The sequence below is a fragment of the Neodiprion virginianus genome, chromosome 3 (assembly GCF_021901495.1).
Source record: "Neodiprion virginianus isolate iyNeoVirg1 chromosome 3, iyNeoVirg1.1, whole genome shotgun sequence".
Taxonomy (NCBI): Eukaryota; Metazoa; Arthropoda; class Insecta; order Hymenoptera; family Diprionidae; genus Neodiprion; species Neodiprion virginianus.
The window spans coordinates 8,021,280-8,043,922 of record NC_060879.1 but is presented as its reverse complement, the minus strand read 5'-3'; the positions used below and the strand labels follow the sequence as shown (position 1 = coordinate 8,043,922).

Below are 22,643 nucleotides of genomic sequence, written 5' to 3'. Positions count from 1 at the left end.
GCTTTAATAAAAACTACAAAGTAGTCGAGTTGTTGACGGAAGTAGCACAGAAAATAGGATTTGTGGCATGTGCGCATATACACCGAGAAAAGAAGTTATCGAACCAAACAACTAATTTTGTTGACCTACAGTTTATTTGGTTCGAAAGATTTCTCACTCAGAACAACTACTCTTTAGTTGAAACAAAAATATTGATGCATTGATTTGAATGCTATATGCTTTCGAGTTTAATGTATTTCAACCAATTACATATTTATTACATTGAATTAAACTAAAAATTGCGGAACGACAACTTCGCTTGAATCAACAAACCTTATTTACTTCGTGAAAGAATAGTACTTTCACCGCTGAACACATCGATTCAAAAGTACCGAGAGATTAGAAACAATAATCCCACGCTTACTGATATATTAACGTTATTGCCAGATAGTATATTTGACTCAATCTAATATTTGTCCGACATAATCAATGATAACTACAATCAAAGAAATGTACAATATGTTGAAACAAAAATTTGTTTCACAAGACAAGTTTTAATATTCATTTAAGAATATTATTTTGTTCATCAAGTTATATATATAGCAACTTCAAATAAAAAAAAATCATTCAAGTAAATGAGGATATGTTTGAGTGGAACCAAGAAAGAGTTCTTGAGTTGCTATATGTACCGCATTTAATTCAAGTTATCGACTAATAGAATGAAATATAACTTTTCTCAGTTTGAAACAATCATATGTAGTTGAAGTTTGCAAATATATACTTTAAATTGATTTCAAGAACTCTCGATACTTGGATACGCGCTCGAAACTAATGAATCATTGTTTCTACGAAATTAACATTATTTCATTGAAATAAACTTTTTGTTGATTTGATAGTCTTCTGATTCTTTGTGTGCATGTTTCGTGTTTTTCAACCGAAATGATAAATTCATTCGAAGTGGTACCAATTTCGGTCAGTAGTCAGCAAGCTGTCCCGCTTGATAAGTAGCTTCAAAGTTTTTCATATACCCGAATCCTTCGCATTACGAATCTGCGAACCATATGCGATGCGATCTATCGGGCTATGGTTTTGATCCAATCATGTTTTCCAAACACTACTTAACTTTGGAGTGACGCTACTACAACTTGTTTGGTGGCAGTCAATGACAATAGTATATCGTATGAAGAAAATATTTTAATTTATGTCACCCAGCAGCTAATTAACACTACATTTACATGTATATCCTAGAGCACTGCATTACGTGTTCGCAGAACTGGTATAACACTCAAATACTGAAGGAATCATTGAATCAATTAAATACATTATTAATCCAAATATGGGGTTAGTCGTTGTGATTTCAGTTTTTTCTATACGATGCCACTTCTTCTTTGAACGGAAGAATATCCCATTGGTCCTTGTAAACGTCATTTGAGTAAAGCATGCAGCACTTGGACAAAAATATCAAACCAAAAGAGGAACTCTGTGAGTTATGTCGCTTAATCTCTACTCAATTCATTTAAATTATTTTTTATTGATTCTAAATACGTATTTTTTAAATTAAAAACTACATGAATTGTGTCGCTTTGAATAAATGTGCTCTAAGTACTTTGCAAACTCATGCATTATCTGTATCAATTAATATTTATTAAATCCAATAACGTTTTTTTTTAGTCTATGGATTTCTTGGCTCGTATGAGTTTCGCACTTGCCTTTGGCTTGTGCGGAACTTGACACTCTTCAAAGAATCTCTATTTATGCGCACTTGCCACGAAAATAACTAATTTAGTTCTGTTGCGTTCACGCGCGATTCCTTTTAATTCTGACCGTCGGAATTTTCTAGAGGAAGAAATAAAATTAGCCTCGGCGACCTTCAACATAGTACTCGCCCCAGCTTATTCCTGACCCGCTGAAACATTTAAGGGCGGGGTCAGAATCGACCGTATTGTACGTCTCTGATGTACAATACACACCTATTTGGAATAGGTAGGAATATATGTATAATGCTCGGTCTTGGTATCGCAATCGCATGGCTGACTGGTGGGTTCCTAAATCTGTGATGATGCCGAGTTTAAACCGTGGCGGCTAGACATGATGCGTCAGAATGACGTGTCTGGTATCTCTCACGCAATAATCGTAATCGAACATGTCGTCATGGTGTGCAATAGAAAAAATCAACATTAAATACAATAGCTGGATGTTCACATAGTTCCAAGAGGAATGATATTGTTTTATAAACAAGTGAATTTTTACAAAAGTGCACAACAACATGAAAAACATCCGCGTTCGAAAGTATACGGCAATAAAATTTATCAAAGTATAGAATAATTGCTAAATTAATTCATATTTTATTAACAATATGATTATACTGTTGTCTAATCAGCCTTATGCTTGCGATATTCGATATCGTTTTTCCACTGTACCCAAGCTAGGTAATCGTATGCGGTGCGATCATTGATGAATGTTATAACGTTGTCATTCTTACACATAAACACATTACATGAAGAACGCACACATGAACATTATTTTTCGCATACACGCACATTCGCATGCTTCTGAAACCGGAACCTTACTATACACGTCTTACAATTAAGTCATACTTGTAGATAGCTCTATATGTATAGCGCTGGCGGTGGGTATCCTTGAGACTTCCCACCATGCTTGAGGCTGCGGTCTCATGACGAGAAATGAGCATAACGTGGTCAAATAATACAGCCAATCATTTACAGTCTTTTACACTGAGGAATAATTGGCAATTGGTTACTATTCATTCCTTTGCATGATACAACGAATCCTCACAAACAAAAGCTTCTGAGTTACCGAAAATGTGAGAGTCAAAAAAAATTTATTTTCCCAATATGTGCTTTCTCCTTATTTTCAGGAATCTTGCAATGCAATTAGAGAAACTAATAAATATGTTCTATTGCTAATTCGTTTATCAGAAACATCGACATATTCAAATTCTTGATCAATGAAGGGGGTATAACTGTGGAGATTTTGTGATGCGTAACATATCAAAGTCCAAAAGTTTATATAAATTTATGTAAATGAGAAATATTTCTTTTGAATGATACTTGTAAAAAATTTTAATGATATAAAGTAACGGTATTTTCAAGATCATACATGCTGTGTACGTGAGGAACAATTATTAACAATTCCTGTATGATACAAAAAAATAACTAGCAGTCTTAGCTGAATTCGAAGAATGTTTGAAGGAATAGAAAAATTCGACAATACTTTCGTCGCGCGACAATAATCCAACAATGTGAAATTCAAAATTTCTGAACAATATCGCAGAGCAATCACACAAAATGCTCTGTTCCAAGTTCACAATAATCCGGAAAGATCGATCCATTCCAGATTCTATGGTAAAGAATTATACAAATCGTAAAAAATGAAAAATATTGCATTATTATTCGGAAATTCTTTTATTCTTTTCAGTTTGATTGTTCCATCTTTCCTGTAGATATACAGTCTGCATTATTCGGAATTCTAAGTTCCGAGTAATCGGTTAACTTGAAGGGAAATTTTTTCCAGAAGATATTGCAACAATTCGGTCCCTCGGTCATTATATGATTCACAATGACGTTCCACATATGAAAAATAATAATCAGACGAAAGTGTATTGAGAGTGTGAAGGAAAGGCACTGCAGGTTCAATCCCAAATAATGAAGCCGGAAGTGACACCGTATGAAATAGTGATCAGGAATCGCTGAATGTTTCACGAATGTATTGTACATCGATTTTGTACTGATAACAATCCATTTATCGGTTCGGGTTTCTTCGGGAATTTCCGGAGCCACCTTCCACTACCACGTCGTATCCGCGACAGTGGCGTCACCGATACTGTGGCGGTATTCGTCGTTTGATCATTGGTCTCCACTCCCCAAGTTTTGCGTTCACTTTTCAACTGGGCAGTTCAGGTACAGCCTTCCAGTGCTTGTATATCGCGAGTTAGTACGAACTTACCAAATCGAGTGATCGCATCGCGAAGTACGCCGCAGGCAAGCAACTCGTTCATCGTTAAAAATGGTTCTCCAAATTACTAGCTCGGTAAGTCCACTCCCTTTAACAATAAGTCAAAAATCGGAAGAACGCGAGAGAGTGAGAAACAAAATGAATACAAGTGACATGTTGAACGAGAACACTAACCAGATGAACAAGTTTAACCTAAAGATTATTACGCTGGTGAAGAAATAGGCGGGCGGATAACCTTGATAAGAAATAGAGAAGGAAATAATTGCTGCGTGGCGTGTTAGTTGTCGCTGGCAGAGTGACCGATGGACGTATGTCTTATTCCCGAAGTTAACCAAATCCAGGGTTATAACCGTTATATCTTTAAGACTGTGCCGATTCGTAAAGAATATCACACTCGGTTGAACGCGTTCGTAGAGTATGCTCTCAGTGCATACAGGTAGAAACTTTAAAGCCTAAGTACGCATTAGTACAGCACGTTTACGCATCCGAATTGTTTATCTGTTGATAATTGACCAACTATCTGAGCGATATCATTTGATAAAATGTCGGCACTCCTCTTCGCACTATTGCCTCATCAGGCTCACATACAACTTCGGCATTTTTGCCGCCTCTTTTCGGCCTCTTTTATCCTTCTCTTCGACTTTCGCTCCTCGACTGCCCGTATCAGACTTGCTTTTGCAATATTGATCACACCAGAAATCGCGAGCCAAATAATTACGAATCCGAGAAATGTGATTCTCATTATGCAACACTATGCTCGGACACTCGTTTTTGTCTTAGAGTACGTAGTTTATGCAGTACAATCTACGCAATCTGCAATTCGTTGGCGTAAGTACATGTAGGTTTATCGACTATGTAGTACGCAATGCTCGATGCAATGTGCCGGAAATACTTTATTGATAACCGGCAAACAACCGTCGCTGCGATTACGCATGAAAACCGGCGTGATTCTCTAATTAACTGAACTGGATGCGTCGCTGATTTATCATGTTGAAGTTGGTAACGTTATCGTAACGATTTATGCGATTCATGCGAAGGAAAAACCGTCATAAAACAAAACATAATCATACTTCATGACATTGTAAAAATAAGAAAATAGTGATTTTTTCCCTAATGTTTCCTTAGGAACTTCAACCTTGTGATAATCTTGATTCTTAATGAACATAATCTAGCTCTTCGATGATATAACTTGGAATGTAGGTAGATTAGGAGTCATATTCGCTTACGTAACAAATGACGATGAAAATAAATTCAAATACTTTCTTTATCACCGCAATGACGAAATCTATGTTAGATATATGTGCAGACGGATTGCAAAAAAGCGGAAAGACGATTGTGTGCGTCAGCTAATTTTCGCCCAGATATATTGTAACTATTTGCTATTTACCGAATTTTCCATATTTCGGTATCGGTATTGACAGAAGGTTCCCATACCGATACATTTCGAGCAAGGAGATGCCGAAAAAAATTCGGTATACCGAAATACCGCGCTCCCCTAATTGTAACATGAATTGGCTCACGGATTTGTTTGGTTCTTTACTCTTCTCGTGACCCGGTGATTTGATGCACCTTTTAAGGAAGTGCCCTTTAGTCGATTTCGACGTTGTCGTATATATCTCCAAATATCGAAGTCCACGTGTTTCAAACGCGAAAAAGAGCTTAACAGCCCAATTCTATACACCATTCTGAACGAAAATACTCGAATACATTTCACAATACAAATGGCACGGGTTTTACAAAATCGAAGAAATCGTAGAAATCATACCATTCCTTTATTTTTATGTTAAATGAAAATATTTTAGAATGGTTTTGTTCAGAACTGTATGTAGAATGGGGCTTTTATGCCCTTTTTCGCATTTGAGATACGTGGACTTGGATAATTTGAGATGTATACGATAATGTCGAAATAGATTAGGGAACTCCCTTAATTAAGGAGATGTAGGAGTTAAGAAACAACGATTGAAACAATTACAGCGTCACCGTATTCTGTTACACCGATTTTGTATCCATATTCTACATACAGTAAGTATCGAACATCTCTTAATTAATAGCGGGCACATCTTTATAACGGATGTTCTTAAAAAAATTTCCAGCAAAATATAATAGTAATAGAACGGAAATTCTTCCGAATAGCAGATGTTGTCATCAGCGGACAATACTTCCGTCCCCAAATAGGTTTCCGCTATCGGGAAGTTTCACTGTTTAATTCGTGTTTTAAATGGTGGTTTAAAAATGTACTTAAAAATAAAAAGACCTATTGAATTTACCGCAACATTTAGTGCATTCAACAAATCCTTTCTCCGTGTAGTATACGATGGAAACGATACTTGATATTCTCCGCCTGTCTTACGGATCATGTCAATTGGTTATTTTGGGCAAGGAAAGTTGAATTGTATAAATACTTTGTTCACGAATTTTCTTTTCTACGTGGTAATATAATCTGTATCTCATGGAATACAATTCAATACTATTCATATTACGTCAGGTAAGGAGAATGTACTGCGGGGAACTAAATGTTTTCGACACCGCAAGAATGACTTGTTGGAATAGCGTTAATCAAAGTACAGGCCAACGAGATAGTTTGTTGTCATCTGTTTGAGCTATATATAGAGCATGCGTGTACAATGTTATATACATCTCAATTAAGAGTAATACATTCCGCGGTCTATTGAATCTTTTTCACAAACTACGACACTTCGCGCAATTCACAAAACCACGACCGCGCCATATTCCTGGGGGGGGGATATAGATATATGTGTGTGATGTAATTTGGTTGGCATAATCGTCAAATCTCTGGATAAGGATTTGGAGCAGTTTTGCCAAATTTTCGAGTATGAAATTTGCCAGATCTCTTGGAGATGTTGTACAATTTTATCTGAAATTTTGAAGAGACTTATTACATTTTAGCGAAACCTTACAAACCGAAATTTTTTAAATCTACGAATAGAATTGTTTCATTGAATCTCGGTAACATTTTGCACAGTTTCGTGATATCGTATCCTATTGAAGGTTGGCTGAAATTTTTATCGAATTTTACGTTATCTTAAAAAATTACATGAAATCTGACTTCGTATCACGTAATCTTGTCATGTATTTAGGTTTAATATCTAAACTTGATATAAAGTTTGAAAAATCGTATGAACTTTCAGTAATCCTGCAATCGAATGAAATTTTATGATGGTCTACGCAATTGGTCCAAGTTTTAATGTGTAACACTAGGAAGGTCGACCCCTTCGATTTTGATCTAGTTCATATATGTTGTTGTTGTGCACCAGAAACTGAGAGACTCATATATTTTTTTATCTGCTAATAAACGGTTTAGAGGGATACAAACAACTCCCAAAGATGGGCACCTAACGGGGTGATTTTTGATGCGCTTGATGGATTTGAATGAAACCAGCGGTGAAATGTTTTATTAAGGAATCGAAACATTTCAGCATTGGTTTCATTTAAATCCATCAAACGCATCAAGAAATCACACTCATTGGGTGCCCAATTTTTCTAACGTGTCCATGACTTGCAATAACGATGTTTAGTTTTCAAAAGTCTGCAATTCTGATTATTCAAACCTGTTAATATTACAAAACCTTTTTGAGAACATAGATAAACAATATTTGATTGATGAATAAGGACATCACTAAGGCAATTGTCAATTGTTGCACTTTAAACACATTAGCAAGTGTCTAGTATCTAAAAAAGAACGATAACACATACTTCTTATTTGTATTGCCAGACAGAAGTATCTGGGTTGTCAAAACTATGACATGAAATCAATCGATTCTAATGACTGTGAGATACTGTTATATATTTATGTGCGATAGAATTTAGCAGGTACTGAAAAGTCGAGAGATATAAACTATTTATAGGTTTTGTACACTAAGCCGAGGTTTTAGAGTCTGACAAAATGAATGTATTACATGCACAATTATATTACTGATAAAACTGGAATAATTTGTGAGAGGAAATTCAATACCTATACATACCTATTTATACAAATTGAGACGCCACGTTATACCCTCATAAATTATTCCAGAACTCTGGCATAATAAATTGTTTCGTGCAGAAGCGTGTTTTCACGTAATATACTAAGTCTAAATTACCTGGAATATTTATACTAAACATGTCATTTTTTGCCATTTAGTAACAAAATCGATATTATGATTGAGCTATCTTCAACGTTCTATAATACTATTAATAGGACTACAAACCTTGATTAACATACCCCACGACAGAGTAGGACTTGGCCTTGTTTTTCCTGGTTGCCGTGACAACATTTTGTACATATAAAAGTTTCCTTGAAGAGAAACAATGGTCATGTTAGTTCTTCACTGTTGAATCAGCATATTGTCAAAGGTGAATTCTATGACCCATAGTTGATATACCACAATATTTAGTACGCAATTCATTTAATTGTCGTCTTCTGAGCTCATCTTACTTTCCCAATTTTTTTAATACACTCGACTTGCATTCTTTAGTTGAAATTAACTGGCAGTTTTATTAGGATTATGTATTAATATTCGCTTGCACGTTTGTATACACGTGTTTAAAGTCCGCACAATTAGCTAATTTAATGTTTGTACGACTTTGCCTGCTTAAATTAATTACAACTTGGGATAAAGGAACATTTGAAAAACAGTGGTTTACTTTCGTCGAGTACAATTGTTTCGAGAAATTTATCATGTTGAAGTTAGTAACCTTATCCTAATGATTCATGCTAAGGAAAAACCACCATTTCGCAATTTTGTTATTGTTTTCAATTCAACGAATTATAATAAAACATAACAGACTCATATTTCAATATCTTAGTTCCTTCAAAGTCATTGTAAAAATAAGAAAAGAGTGATTTTTTCCTCAATGTTTCGTTTCTATAACATTATTAACTTCAACCTCGTGAAATTGAATATTGTTCACGTGTTAATACAGTATAGCGAGACGACTCTTTACAGTTCAGTTATCGTGGTGTTCTGTTCATGAAAATAATTCATTTCTTATCGAGCACTTTTTTCTTAATAAACTAAATCAATTTCTCTGCTCTATTTTTAGGCTGATCTCAAGGCCAAATTGAGTGAGGCTGGAAATACGCTGGTCGTCATAGATTTCTTTGCTACTTGGTGCGGACCGTGCAAAATGATTGCACCAAAGCTCGAGGAATTGTCCAAGGTAAAAACAAAATGCTAATTGCAGATGGACATTGAATTTTTATACAATTCCATTTCAATGTGAACTTGTGCAAATTTATTTTCCTGTTTCCTCTCCAGGAACTCAATGACGTTATCATCCTCAAAGTTGATGTCGACGAGTGCGAGGATATTGCCTTCGAGTATGAAATATCCAGCATGCCCACCTTCGTTTTTATAAAAAATTCTGCTGTGGTAAGAAGTTTCTCACATTATTTTTTTCTACTCTGAATATTTTCTACTTCCGTTTGCGCCGCAAATTATATGCTGCGTGAAATATTTGTTAATTAAATATCGCAAATTATTGTTTCAGCTGGAGTCATTTGCCGGTGCTAATTTTGACAAACTAAAAAACACCATTCAGAAACACAAGTGAAAATCTGTGAAAAGAAATCTATTCCATTATTTTTAATTGTAAACAATGCTAAACACAAATAATTACATACATATATATATATACGTATGAGTATATACAAATATATATATGTATATATATATGTATACGTATGTATATGTATATAGAAATCAGAAATTGAAATATTCCGCTCATTTTTAAGCTTATTGTCAGTGCGTCATTTGTCGACGAAAAAATCCAGTTAAAAACTGTTCTGCTGTGCCGTCGCACAGATATATTATTATTACATACCAATCTGTATACAATAAACAGTTTAATGTTCAGTTTTGTTATTACTGAAGTAGAATGAAAATAAAGGAAAGGAAACATTGGAATTTAATCATTGATGCTGTAATTATGCACGTGTATCATATAATCATACTCATCAAGTATTATGATTATACAATCATCAGTAATTTTTCAGCCAAATCATTTTCGTTCGCTTTATATCGGCCTTCTTATAAAATTCATTGCAGTACATAACACTTCGATTTAAGTTGCTATCGAATATCTGTCCGATTTGTCTACAAAAAGCAATTGTATTTTATGATAGAATACAATACAGATGGTAGGATATATTGGTAATATAAAATAGGTGTCAGATTTAGTTGATTAGTTATGACTGCGATAATGCTAATTAAAATATTTTCTGTCACTGTGTTAATGTAAGGTAACAAACCAAGGAGAATCCATTTTAGAACAAGTTCAATCCATCCGTTTGTTTTCAGTAATTTAGTAAAGTTTTCTTAAAAAAAAAAAAAAAATTGATAAATATGTGATTATAAAAGTTACAGAAAGTGTATTATCTGTTTTTTAGTATATTGTACTTAGTTGACAATACGCGTTGATTAATACGAATCACAAGCTCTAGGTACAAAAATGAATTGACAGATAAATGAAAAAAAGAACACTGTTATCGCAGCAAATGATATAATTTATAAATATGATGAAAAAACTCCATGTAAATCATGTCGACTGCGGTTAAAAATGACACACAAACGAATTCGTAATAACCTGTTTATTTTTTAATTGTTCAGGTCTGAAGAATATTTGGACCCAATTTTACTTTGATTAAGTAATTTATTTCATGAATTTCTGCTCTTAGTGGGCACATGTTTGTGATTGTGTAAATATAACTTCTACTCTATTGGTCACTGACCCAGAATGTACCTTTCCATTCTATGCATCAAATCAAATGATCCTGTTCCGGATTTGCAAGGTTGACCGATGATCAAGCGACTGGATGGTGAAACAAGGTCATCTCGTTTGTCTGGAATGAATAATTGTAGTTAAAAAAAACAGTGAAAGTTCGACTTCACTGTGAATGAAGAAACAATCTTTATGGAAATTTGAAACGACTTTCATTTCATTATATACCGTATTGTTCCGAATATAAGTAGAGACCGTTGAGAGCACTGACCGAAATGGTCGTTGTCTTATTCGCGGGCCAGTCTCATTTCCAGTAACTAAGGGAAACACCCTGAAATATTGTCTTAGAATTGGGAGTCTTCTTATCTGCAGGGCCCGCTTATATTGTGAACAATACGGTATTTACTTTCCGATTTTCGAAGGATTGAAACAAATTTAATAATACGACTGCTTACTATGGAGCGTAGCATTTTTCAGGAAGGTGAGTGAACTCTCAAAACTAATTTGCTGGAGGGGAGATGCAGAGTTCTCCATTCCTTTACGACTTAGCGGTTGGAAAGTTCCGTCAAAAGTCATGTAGTCGGCGATCAGAAGTAAATGTCGTGGATCAACAGTAATTCCGTACATTTTAAACACATCCTTCACTTCCTTTACTATAACTCTATTCGCTGCTTCGATGCCGTAGGTTTGCGAAATCCCGTATATGTCATTAGAGTATAATCTGTTGAGATCTAGGATTTCATTGTACTTGAACATTTCCTGAGGAAGAAATAGAACGAGTTAATATTTTCAAACCAAAAGTAGCAACAATTAGATTAGATAATGGTCTATACAATACAAGGTAGGCTGTTTTAGCAAAAATATAGAACAAGTAGCTTACCAAACGTTTTGCTACGAGTATTTTTTTTAATTTTATAGAGAGAATGCCAACGATCCGAATCTTTTCATAATGTCGAAAATGTAGCGATTTGAAAGCTGAATTTTGAAAAAAATTCTTCACTATTAAAGCTGTTGTGAACATGAAAAGTAGGACATTTCAAGAATCTAATTGGAAAACCATAATGGAGACTTCAGTTTTACTTCATCTACTTTTTTCAGTGAGTGCTTTACACAATATCAATGACAATTGAAATAAAATGACGATTGTATACTTACCACAATGTTTAATCCATCTGTTTTCAGAACAGTTTCATTGTTCAGATTTTGGAATGTAAATGCTCGCTTTATCTGAGGCGTTTCCCATAGTACGACCTTTTCTGCGACTGATCTAATGATCGTAGATAAGTCCAGTTTTGACATTTTCAAAGGTAGCTGCAAAATGAATTTTTATAATAGCATTTATATTGGTATGATTATTATTAACTTTTTCTAACGATGATACTTACCCAGAACTTTAATTCGCATGATAAATATTTCTTGTCATCAAAATCGTACTCAATAGCATGGGGGTACATGTCGACAATTAGTTTTTTCCTTTTCTCTGCAAGCAGATTTTCGAACTCACTCTTCTCTGTCTCTTCAGCTCTGTTTGATTCAGTTGCCACAGTTTTGTCATCTCGCATTTTCTCGTCTTCGTTTTCGTCGGAGTCATCACTCGTTTCTTCAGGGTCGTCATATTCCTGATTTTCTTGGTGTCTGGAAAGTGACCTAGCTGCGGTCGCATCTGCGTCTTCGGCAGCTTCATCTTCATCAGAAGATTCATGCATTTCCCCGAAATCTAATCTCCCTTTAGTCTGACTGCTAGGCACACTTTCAGGGTCATCTGCGTCTAGTTGATCGTCGTTCGCTGGTTCCTTGTTCTCCTCAGTGTACAGCAATGCTCCGGGTACTTGAGCTGCCTTTTTTATTTCCTTAAACAGTTCTCTGAAGAATAAATATTCCGTTGCCTGTAAAACGTACTTGCGTTTCACACAGTATTCTCGTTTGTAGCTTTTGTGAGGTAAGAATTTTATCGTCAGCTTATAAGTCATCCTTCTCTGAGGTTCGATTTCTAATCTTCCATCTACATCAATGCTTCTTAAGACGTTTGACAAAGTGCATCTGGTTAACTTTAATCTTAATTCGTTCGATTGTTTTTCTAGATTTTCAAGATTCGGCCTAAACGGAATTTCCATTGAAGGTGTCTTTATATTCTTCGAGGCCATCATAAGGATTTCTCGTAATCTTGGAATTCCGAGGGTTACGTTCATTTCACCACGTCCCGCAAAATGGAAAGTATTCAACGTCATCTGCGTTGACGGCTCTCCAATTGATTGCGCTGCTAGTAATCCTACAGGCTCTCCTGGCTGGCAAAGGGTCTTCATTACTTTGAATGATAAGAGGTCTCTGAGTTCATCTTCGGATATATCTGCGGAGTTTTCGACTTTTCGTTTTGAGATATAATCGTTTATCAAGCCTTCTATTCTTTCCGTTAGAACTCCATAGTTAGAGTCCTGTTTGTATTTTGAAAATACAGGGTCAGGGCATCGTGAGCACTTGTAACTTTCCTTAGTTTCTTCGTCAGTATTTACCCATTCTCTCATCAAACGTAGTGCACCCTTGCTTCTGCCGCAAACTTCATTGATCTTATTATACTTGGGATCACTTAGTCGATTTTTTTCGGAAAATTTGGTAAATTCGCTATTGCGCCGCTTTTGTAAAGGATCACCATGTTTCTTCATCCACCTTTGCATTTTCCGCCCTGATTTCAAGATGTGCTCAGTGCTCAAATCCTCTTTGAGACGGCTTAGCAATTCCTTTTCAACAATCGCGTTTCTATTATGGACCAAAAAATCCAGTTGTTCTTTTTTCAGAAATTGAGAACTCGGTACATCGAGCCCATCTTCTCCGTAATATAACTGAACTAAACTGCCGTCAGAATCGCGAACGGTTGAGTCGTAACTGACTGTTAAGCCTTCCAAATGCTTAATTAAACACCTCTGCAAGTATCCAGATCTACTGGTTTTCACCGCAGTATCAATCAGCCCTTCTCTGCCTGCCATGCAATGGAAGAAGAACTCTTGGGGTTGGATTCCCGTCATAAAACGACCGTCAATAAAGCCGCCTGCTCTTGGCATTGGATCATAAGCAGCGAAAGAGGGAAGACTTTTGCCACTGATCATAAGCGGCGGTCTCTTTCCTTCCAATTCGATTTGCCCAAGTAGACAAGAAATCTGCATGGTGTTAACAGTCGAACCTTTTGCTCCGGACTGAACCATAAGTTGCAAATTATTATCCGGAAATTTTTTAAGGAGTCCAGCTGGCAGGCATGTTTTGTTTATGTCATTCGTATAGACATCCAGAGCAGTTTTGTATTTACGATCGATTTGCGCTTGGAACTTAGGATTTATCAAATAGGATTCTTGTATTTTTGATTTGACTTCTGTCATCGGTGTGTCTTCAGGCAACTCAAGCACTGATTTCTGGGTGCTTTCACCTATCTGAAATATGACAATACAGGAAGAACATATTGTCAATCTGATGTGAATTATGTGCTGAGTAAAAATTCAGTACATAGGTCAGACAAGCTTATAACTTAACACTTATTTTGGTAGATCTGCTACTTAGAATACAAAGTACGCAAGTACACACAACCCAGACGATAAGAGTATGCATATTCTAAAACCGTCTCAAACGATCAAAATTATCTTTGAACGATGACGGAAGTCTCAAAAAACTATCTGGCGTTCTATTATATTCTACAGTCCTAAGAGCATTTATTTAAGGATTGGATTTCGTCTTCGCGCTGGATTGAGAATTTTCTGCAATCGCACAACATATTTCAGAAGCAGACTTTCATTAAGATTTCTGTAAAACTAGACAAGGTTCCATCGAAGTTACGAATTGTACTTGTATTTTGAATTTCAAATAGATCAATTCCCCATATCTTATGATGCAAAGTATCATTGTTACCTTTCTACATGACTCGATGAATTTCGTACGTTCTTCATCAGCGTTTGAAAGAATTAAGATATCTTCTATTCCCAAAGTAAAGCCATCTCGCTGCAGAAATGCTTGGAATAATTTTCCAAACGCACTCAGCATCCTGCTTGAGTATGTACCACCATAAAGCTGTTTCAGAGATTTACATCAAACACGTTGAAAAAATTACACATTCAGTTGCAATGAATTACAAACTCTAAAAATACAAACCTCGTATACGCAATGTATTAAGCCATAAGGTGTAGCACCGTAATGAATCTTGTCGAGAACACCGGTTAGCAGTTCGCCATTACGTATAACTACTTCAGCTTCTGACATTGTTTTTGGATCACTGAATTCGGTGCCACATTTCCAACGTCGCGGCTTCCTAGCTTCCCATGCTTTTGGGCCAATCTTTGCGCTAGCTGCAAGATTAATCTTCGCTTTGCCTCGTGGTGTAACATTAATTATGACTGTTGATAACAATTGTTTGCCTGACCACAATAACTTTGGTTTGATAATGGCAGGTGGTAATAGCGTTATATCACCCTGAATATCTGATAATGCGCAGTAAACTAACTGCATGTAGTCTTCTCTGTAGAGAAAAGTGTTATTAATGTCAAATAACAGTTAATTCTTAGGTTTTACTTTATTATTAAACAGTTTTGTAGTAATCACCTTGAAAAGAATTTTCCTCTGAGAGTCAAACGTACTCCAGAAACCATGTGATCTTGAATCAAACCGCTTAATGGTGTACCATCTTTCGGGACGAGGTACTGGTTAGAAACGTTGGCTAAGAAAATTTATGAAATGGTGGGTTATTAGACTAGTCGAATTTTATACTGGCAAAAAATTTTGCAGAGATTCCTAGGTTTACCTATATTGTATCCTTCACTTCGAGCAAGTTCGTTTTGTGGAAAATGCGCATTCATTTCATCTCCGTCAAAGTCAGCGTTGTAAGCTTTACAATTGGCATAGTGAAGGCGCAACGTTTTCTCCCCTTTCAATATCCTGGCTTTATGGGCCATGATACTTGGCTTATGCAAAGTAGGTTGACGATTCAAAAGCAAGATATCTCCATTGTGCAAATGACGGTGAACTATCTTTACGCCATTAAAAAATTTGGTCGCTTTGACGCTTGTAGTCAAAAGTCGTTTTGCAATTGATTCTCTTTGCACAGCTGCACTCGCGCTTATACGAGTTGTTGAGCCATCTTCACCCTCCACCAAAACTGCCCTGGAATTTAAATAAGTGGTATAAAGGAGTAGAAAATTTTTACGTATATTTTTTATAAGTTTTTCCACTGACGAATGCTTGTCTTTGATTCAGTATGCTTGTTCCCAATGCAATGAATTCACAAAATTATGTTTTAGCTTCAATACGGAGTTTAATGTTTAATATCATCAAAAATATTAACAATAAAAAACCCTGTTATAAGTATTTTCTGAGATTCGATTTACCAACTGCATGAAAAAAACTATGGAATCGATAAATATCCCTTTAGAAATTAGTTACTTATTTGAAAAATTAATTAATAATGCTCTTGGAATATTACTATACGTTCATTTCGAGGATAAGAAAAAACGAAAAAAAAAAAAAACACATTGCTGCGGAAAAGTTTGTTTCAGTGTCCGTATCGATTCAATTATTTTAAAATAATACACAGATGTGAAAAGAGTGCATGTAAAAATAAATTACCCTGGATGTACGTTTGGTCCGTTAATTATCATTTGTCGTAATTCGGCAACATTCCAAGGTGTTACCGGAACTGGGTAAGTCAGCTTCAAAGCAAAAGCTTCGGGGATACCAATTTCGTCGATGTTTAAATTAGGATCTGGAGTGATGACTGATCTTGCTGCAAAATTCACCCGTTTCCCCATCATGTGCATGCGAATGACACCCTCTTTCTTCTCAATCACCTGTTTCAGCCCCTGGCAGTTTGCTGATTCCGTCGTTTTATTTACATCACGATCCATCAGATGATCGACATTTGCTTGGAGCTGCTGCCAAGCATTATGAAGTTTTTCCGACGGCGAATTTCCCCTTATTTGTTCAAAAACAATCTATAAAATTTGAAGAAAATTTGTAAAGTAAACTTTTACCGATGAAATGGAACGAAAATACTCTGGCAAATTATAATTTCTTCATTTACTCGGCCTTCTTCGGGAAGTTTTGAAGTGTCTCCATCTTGAATTGTTTGTATAATGTTCCTGAGCACCAAGCAATCCTGTATAATAGCTTTATAGACTTGGGATTGAGGATGTTCTATCAGTTGTCCATTGACGTAGTTAACTGGCCTTACGATCGGTGGAAGTACAGGTATTATACTGAAGAACAGAATGTCTGTTGGATATTCCGTATGCACTGTACTCAAACAAGGCATTATTATTTTCAATACATCTCTTTCTGTATTCCAGAGCTCACGCAAATACTTTTGCGTCTGGTCTGGCATCATCAGAACAGTTTCCAGTCGTCTAACGATTCCTCGTTTAATTTTGCTGAAAAGGTAATCAATCTATGAGTACGTCACCTTCTTAGAATTTCTCAGGTTTCATTGAATATAATGTCATTCCACATTTCAACAAGATGGAGTTATATTGTAAATATCTATAAATTTCCAAAAATTACAGCTAAATTTGGCATACTAATATCAGTTGTACACACGAAAAATACGTCTGTGGTCATTACGAAGTTTAAAACTGATTTCTTTGCATGATATTATAATGTGGGTAGTGCAGTGGAACTTTCCCAAGTTGAGGAGAAGCATGTGAATCGTTCATATTAGCCTCCTAATGGCTTACCTTGCATCCAGCTCATCATTGGCTGATTTAGTAGTCATAATTCGGTTTCTGAACGTACTAATTTTTGGGATACTATCTTGACAATGTATGCAGATAGGTACATATTGAAATTGCCTGAGTATATTTTCGACGTGCATCCATCTTTGCATATTAACATTTCTTGCATTAGAACGATTCTCTTCAGCAAGAAGGGGCACAATGTGATTTAACCTCTGACGATTATGAAGCCTCTCTACATGAGCCTCAATAACTTCTTTAACGAATTCAACTGTTCCAGTACCATCGCCGCCGGCAGCTATAATGGATTGAACTTCTTGTTCCAAATCACTAAGCCCTGAGACAAACCCCTCATCCAACAGTTTTATCTTAGCTACCAACAACAGTTTCATAGGCTCTGGTACTTGCAGTTTGAAACAACGCAAGCAAGTCAATTTGATGATGCTAGCCAGCTGCTTGTGGAATAACGGATTTACCACAGGCAATGGCAAGTCTATGTGTCCAAAGTGTCCCGAACATTTTGTTATATTTCCGCCACATGTTCCACAGGGATCTGACTTTTCGCTCACTGGACCTTGAAATGAATGTTTCAATATAATCAAACAAGCTGATAATTAAAAAACTAACACATGGCAAGGATGACTTCAATACAGTAGATACATTTACAATTAAGAACTATTTAAATTAAGCTGAAATAGTTTTTCACATGGTTGTAAAAGTAGTCTTCCTTGGAGAAAATAGAATACTTACCTAACACCGGGTCATAGAGTCCGCCTTTCAGTGGATTGCCCAAAATGTTGAAAGACAAAGGTGTGCTGATTTTTGTAACGCTTAAGTTGCGAATATCCTCGTTAGTAAACATTGAAAATTCCAGGTTCTCTAGGACCAGATGTTTTGCAGACATTGTCATGCCTGATTTTAATTGCTTGTACATTTTTCTAAAATTATTGAAAATTTAATTTAATTACATTACGAGTACCAATCATTTGTAGTTAATGGATCGTGGACATATGAAGCAAGTTTAAGAATCTAAAATCAATTTCTCTGATTAATTCTAGTTGTACCCTTCATTAGAGGTTTATCGTAATAAACTTGAAATTAAGATTTATACTTGTTAACTGATGAGTAGGAATTCTCGACCTCGTATATAATCTATTATTGAATTATTATAGATATCACCAAGATTCAATAATAGTTTATACTTGTTAGAAGCAACGTAGTGTCTATTTGTACAATGGAGTGATTTCACTGGATGCTACATCATTAACACAACTAATCCAAGAGTCACTCCGAAAATACGCAAGGAACTGGATACTTATTATATCAACCCTCTATGAACGGATGTAACAGAGATGTAATGAGATTACTGTCAGTACTGCCAAATGCTTTCGGGACGAGACTCATAGCAGACGCTGACAGTCTTCTCAGCTGGTTTTGTCGTATGTAATATTAGGACAGTCATGGGATTCGAGAATTCCTGAAAACCTCTGTGCCGATATAACAGCCTGATTGTGAATGTAATTTAACCTCCTGTGCGAGACTGTGGCAAGAATTTATTGTGATCATTCAACCGTGTAAATAGATGTTGTGCAAAGTAAAATAACTCAAAAACCACTACCTATGGCAATACATACAGTTTCAAATTCGAAGCTTCAGGTTTTTTTAGCAATTCAAAACTCTAAAATTTCGTGACATTAATTTCGGTAAATGTTTTTGTGGGCGCACATGGCCGGTGATGGCACGTGGTACACTTTGGAACAGATCGTGTAAACTGGTGTAAACTAAAGATAGAGATGGTAAAGCATGGATTTATGGACGGAGCCTCGGCAAGCGCGGCTGAAGCGAAAGACGGAAGGGGAATCAGCGCCGTCAGCCATATTGATGAGCTAAATAGATATAGGTATACATAACAGCTAAATAGATATACATGTAAGTTTCTGTTGTAGAAACTTAACAATAACGATTGTTGGGCAGGTTGAGATAACCAACACGTGTTGTTGCAGTGAATAATCGCTATAATTAAAGGAATATTCAGTACATTATATATATATAACTATGACTAACTTATACCACTATACGGATCTTACCTAAATCAACACAAATTGTTGGTATTCTATAAGTTAGAAATGAGTACGACTATGACGCAGCATAGTTTATCCACGACTGCTCCTTTCGAGTCCAGTCGTTCGTAACGCCCACGCTAAGCCGATCGGTCCTAGGACTCACGCATGTAAACAACCAACAATAAGTTTGGAGGCCGTCAAACTTACATACATATGAATACCACGGATATTCATAAGCGTTTACGGCTTGCACTTTGACGGATTGTTGTTGTTATCGTATAGATTAGATCAGAAGGTAGCCAATAATTTTCCACAGCGATATTTTTAATTGAATAGTGAGTGAGAATAATATACAACATGCCTTATTGTGTAGCTCCTAACTGCAAAAACAGACCCTTTTCAAAACTCAAAAATCAATGTGAGATCGAAGTAGAGAATAAGACTATATTTCACCTGTAAGTATAAGTAACGCTTCTGGAACTGTAAATAATGTCAATGCTGTGATACCAAGTAATGTATTTGTATCTATATTTATTCAGGTTTGGTTTTTTCTTTGTATACATTTATACTGAGTATTATTCTGGTTCTATGTGAGGTGCTTTGCACCTCTATAGAATGTACGCCGGAATTAAAATTGGATTGAAAAAAAATGTGCTTACCTGCACAGTTTCTTATACAAAAAAATTGAAGCTGTGTTCGTACATACCTATACAGTTCGAGGAAATAGTTTATGACAACGATTTGTCCGAAAAACTAAAACTGCCTAAAGTGAATCGTTTAAACGTGGCGCCCGAAAACTTAGCTCATCAATATGGCCGACGTGCTACCACATGTACCACGGTCTTACCCAGCCCCGTGACACTCACCACTGCTCGTATACTAAAAAATTGTACGCGCTGATCGGCGGGGGGGGGGGGGGGGCTGCCCCTGACACACGCTGCTAAAAGTGGTTTGCAAAATGTTCCTCGATTCTGCCGCCAATTTCCATCAGTAGTAGCGCTAGTAGTTACCTGACGAGCTTGCGCGCGGTCAGCGAGGGCAGCGAGCGTGTCAGAAGTTTACTAGCGCCACGTAGAGGAACTAAAAAACAGGGACAAGACGCGTACAATTTTTTGGTATACGAGCAGTCGTGAGTGTCAGGGGGCTGACCATGGACTTATCATAGACCATAGTGTGGCAAAGCGTAGTGCTCATTTCCACCACTTGGAGCAGTGCAACCACAGGGTAAGCCAATTAAATTGGAATAGAGAGAGTCAGGAGGTAACTTTGAACAGCCGTGCTATGACAGAAGGTAAACGATATTTTGAATCAATCAAAAATAAGTGGAGTGCTCATTAAAACCTAATATTTCTCTTTACGAACGAAAGACGCGTAGGGTTATAATGATTATTTATTTGATATATGTATACGATCTTTTCCAGCAATAAATATCATAACATTTTCAGATGTAACCATCTTTTTACCGCTCAATCTGTGGAAAGAATAGTTATTTTTTATCGTCAAAAGAAGTTAAGCTGATTAATTGCCAGACAAACTGTGAATCCTAAGCTGGAGCACACGACATTTGAGACACTGTTCGATACATCAACTTATAGATATAGTATTGACTATTAGTGCAGTGGAAGAGTGCTTGCATGTCTCGTACGTGGTCAACGCAGGTAAAATCCTATTACCGTTTTTTACAAGTACTGTTAAATTTTCTGGTCTAATGTTTCGTTTATAAATTTGTATTTTTAAAAAATTGTTTTATTATGAGAATTTACAGTACACACGAACACGAGGCTCTACGAGGTTATCGCGAATGTATATTTATAGCTACAATACCCTAGTACGATAGCGCAGCTAGTGGACAAACGAGGAACACAGTTTGGTCACACTGTAACGTCCGGCCGGAACGTCCGTACGTTTTATCGATTATTATTATTATATGTCACTTTTATCAACTAACCGAACTCGCAAGTACGAGAATCTTGTAACCAGAAGGTATAAAACAACTGTCTAACTATTCGAAATATCCCTACATGGAAATAACTGTAAAATTCATTAACCAGGGCCTAAAACTATGTTACGAGATCCTCGGACTACAAAGAGCCATGATATCATTATACATTATTATATATTATTACTATATTGACATCATAATTAACTAACACTATTATATTCAATTATTATATAACACTCAACAATGCCATTTGCGCATCCGGAGCTGAGAGCTGCACTATAAGCAACTTACGCTGTACCATATAGCCTGGAGATAAGGGCTGTAAAACCATATAATGTAAAACTAGATGCACTGCTGCAATGATTCATAAAACCAGTGACTGCGAAACCTTCAACACCGTAAATACCAATTATCTAGTATGAATTATAGATTTTTCTCAGTAACGCCGTATTGTAGGCAACGCGCATAAACATATGGGGGTAATGCAGATCTCCCATGTGGAGTCATACAGAACACCTGGAGAACATATTGACGAAGCTTAATGACAAAACAATTGTAGGTAAATCAACTCACGGGATGATTCTGTAAGGCGAAACAACCTGACAAACATTTATATTCCAAACAAAATTACAATTAATGTATGAATACAATAACAATCAACCCTTTAAGGTGAACAAAGCTTATACCAGTTGTGAGATGAAACGTAAGAAAACATATCCCTAGCTTCTTACAAGTATTGCACGATCACCAAGGATTAGACTTAAAAATGTATACGTGGCAACGCCCAGTAATAGGTGACCAACAAACAAGAACACTCCAATAACTTTCAAGCCGATCTATATCAATATAGGAATTAACAATTACCGAAGAGAATTATAAGAAAGCACATACGTAAACCTACTCCAAAGCTTTAAACTATCAAAATTCTTAAATACCCTAGCTCTGTTAAGATTGTTACAACACGAACACCTAAGAATATTCACAGCAGCGCAATCCTAGTATTAGCTTAATATTACATAAATAACAACTGTGTTCCATAAATAATCACTATTGTACTCCAGGCGTTGACTGAGGATATATAAGGTGAATAATGATGGTAATTAATTATAACATGTACGCAATTCTATATATTTACACGCTGTCAAACTAACCAAATAATGAGTAACCGATATAATACTTTCAATATAGGTATAGACCTTGTAAGGAACAGGATAGTGAGAATACTTAAGTAGTAAACTACGACTAGAACTCAGCGGGTCGTGACCT

General features: G+C 36.1%; 2 protein-coding genes across 5 annotated transcripts; one reads left to right on the top strand and one right to left on the bottom strand.

Moving 5' to 3' along the window:
• The first annotated feature begins 3,838 nt into the window (after positions 1-3,838).
• On the top strand, positions 3,839-9,865 carry LOC124301554 (thioredoxin-2). The gene is made up of 4 exons (XM_046756746.1): positions 3,839-4,029; positions 8,998-9,114; positions 9,213-9,326; positions 9,445-9,865. The coding sequence occupies exons 1-4, from the start codon at positions 4,006-4,008 to the stop codon at positions 9,505-9,507; spliced, it is 318 nt and encodes a 105-aa protein (XP_046612702.1). The 5' UTR covers positions 3,839-4,005; the 3' UTR covers positions 9,508-9,865.
• LOC124301550 (DNA-directed RNA polymerase I subunit RPA1) lies at positions 9,444-20,259 on the bottom strand. Of its 4 annotated transcripts, none has more exons than XM_046756740.1 (13): positions 20,142-20,259; positions 18,123-18,310; positions 17,376-17,946; positions 16,727-17,072; positions 16,273-16,637; positions 15,452-15,810; positions 15,253-15,367; positions 14,806-15,169; positions 14,566-14,724; positions 12,060-14,093; positions 11,830-11,985; positions 11,130-11,433; positions 9,444-10,795 (listed from the first exon to the last, which is right to left on the bottom strand). In XM_046756740.1, exons 2-13 carry the CDS (start codon positions 18,304-18,306, stop codon positions 10,677-10,679), a joined length of 5,076 nt encoding a protein of 1,691 aa, XP_046612696.1. In that variant the 5' UTR covers positions 18,307-18,310; positions 20,142-20,259; the 3' UTR covers positions 9,444-10,676. The 4 variants fall into 4 exon arrangements, with proteins under 4 accessions (XP_046612696.1, XP_046612695.1, XP_046612693.1 ...); XM_046756739.1 differs by lacking the exon at positions 20,142-20,259 and adding an exon at positions 19,460-19,530; XM_046756737.1 differs by lacking the exon at positions 20,142-20,259 and adding an exon at positions 18,991-19,157.
• Positions 20,260-22,643: the final 2,384 nt, after the last annotated feature.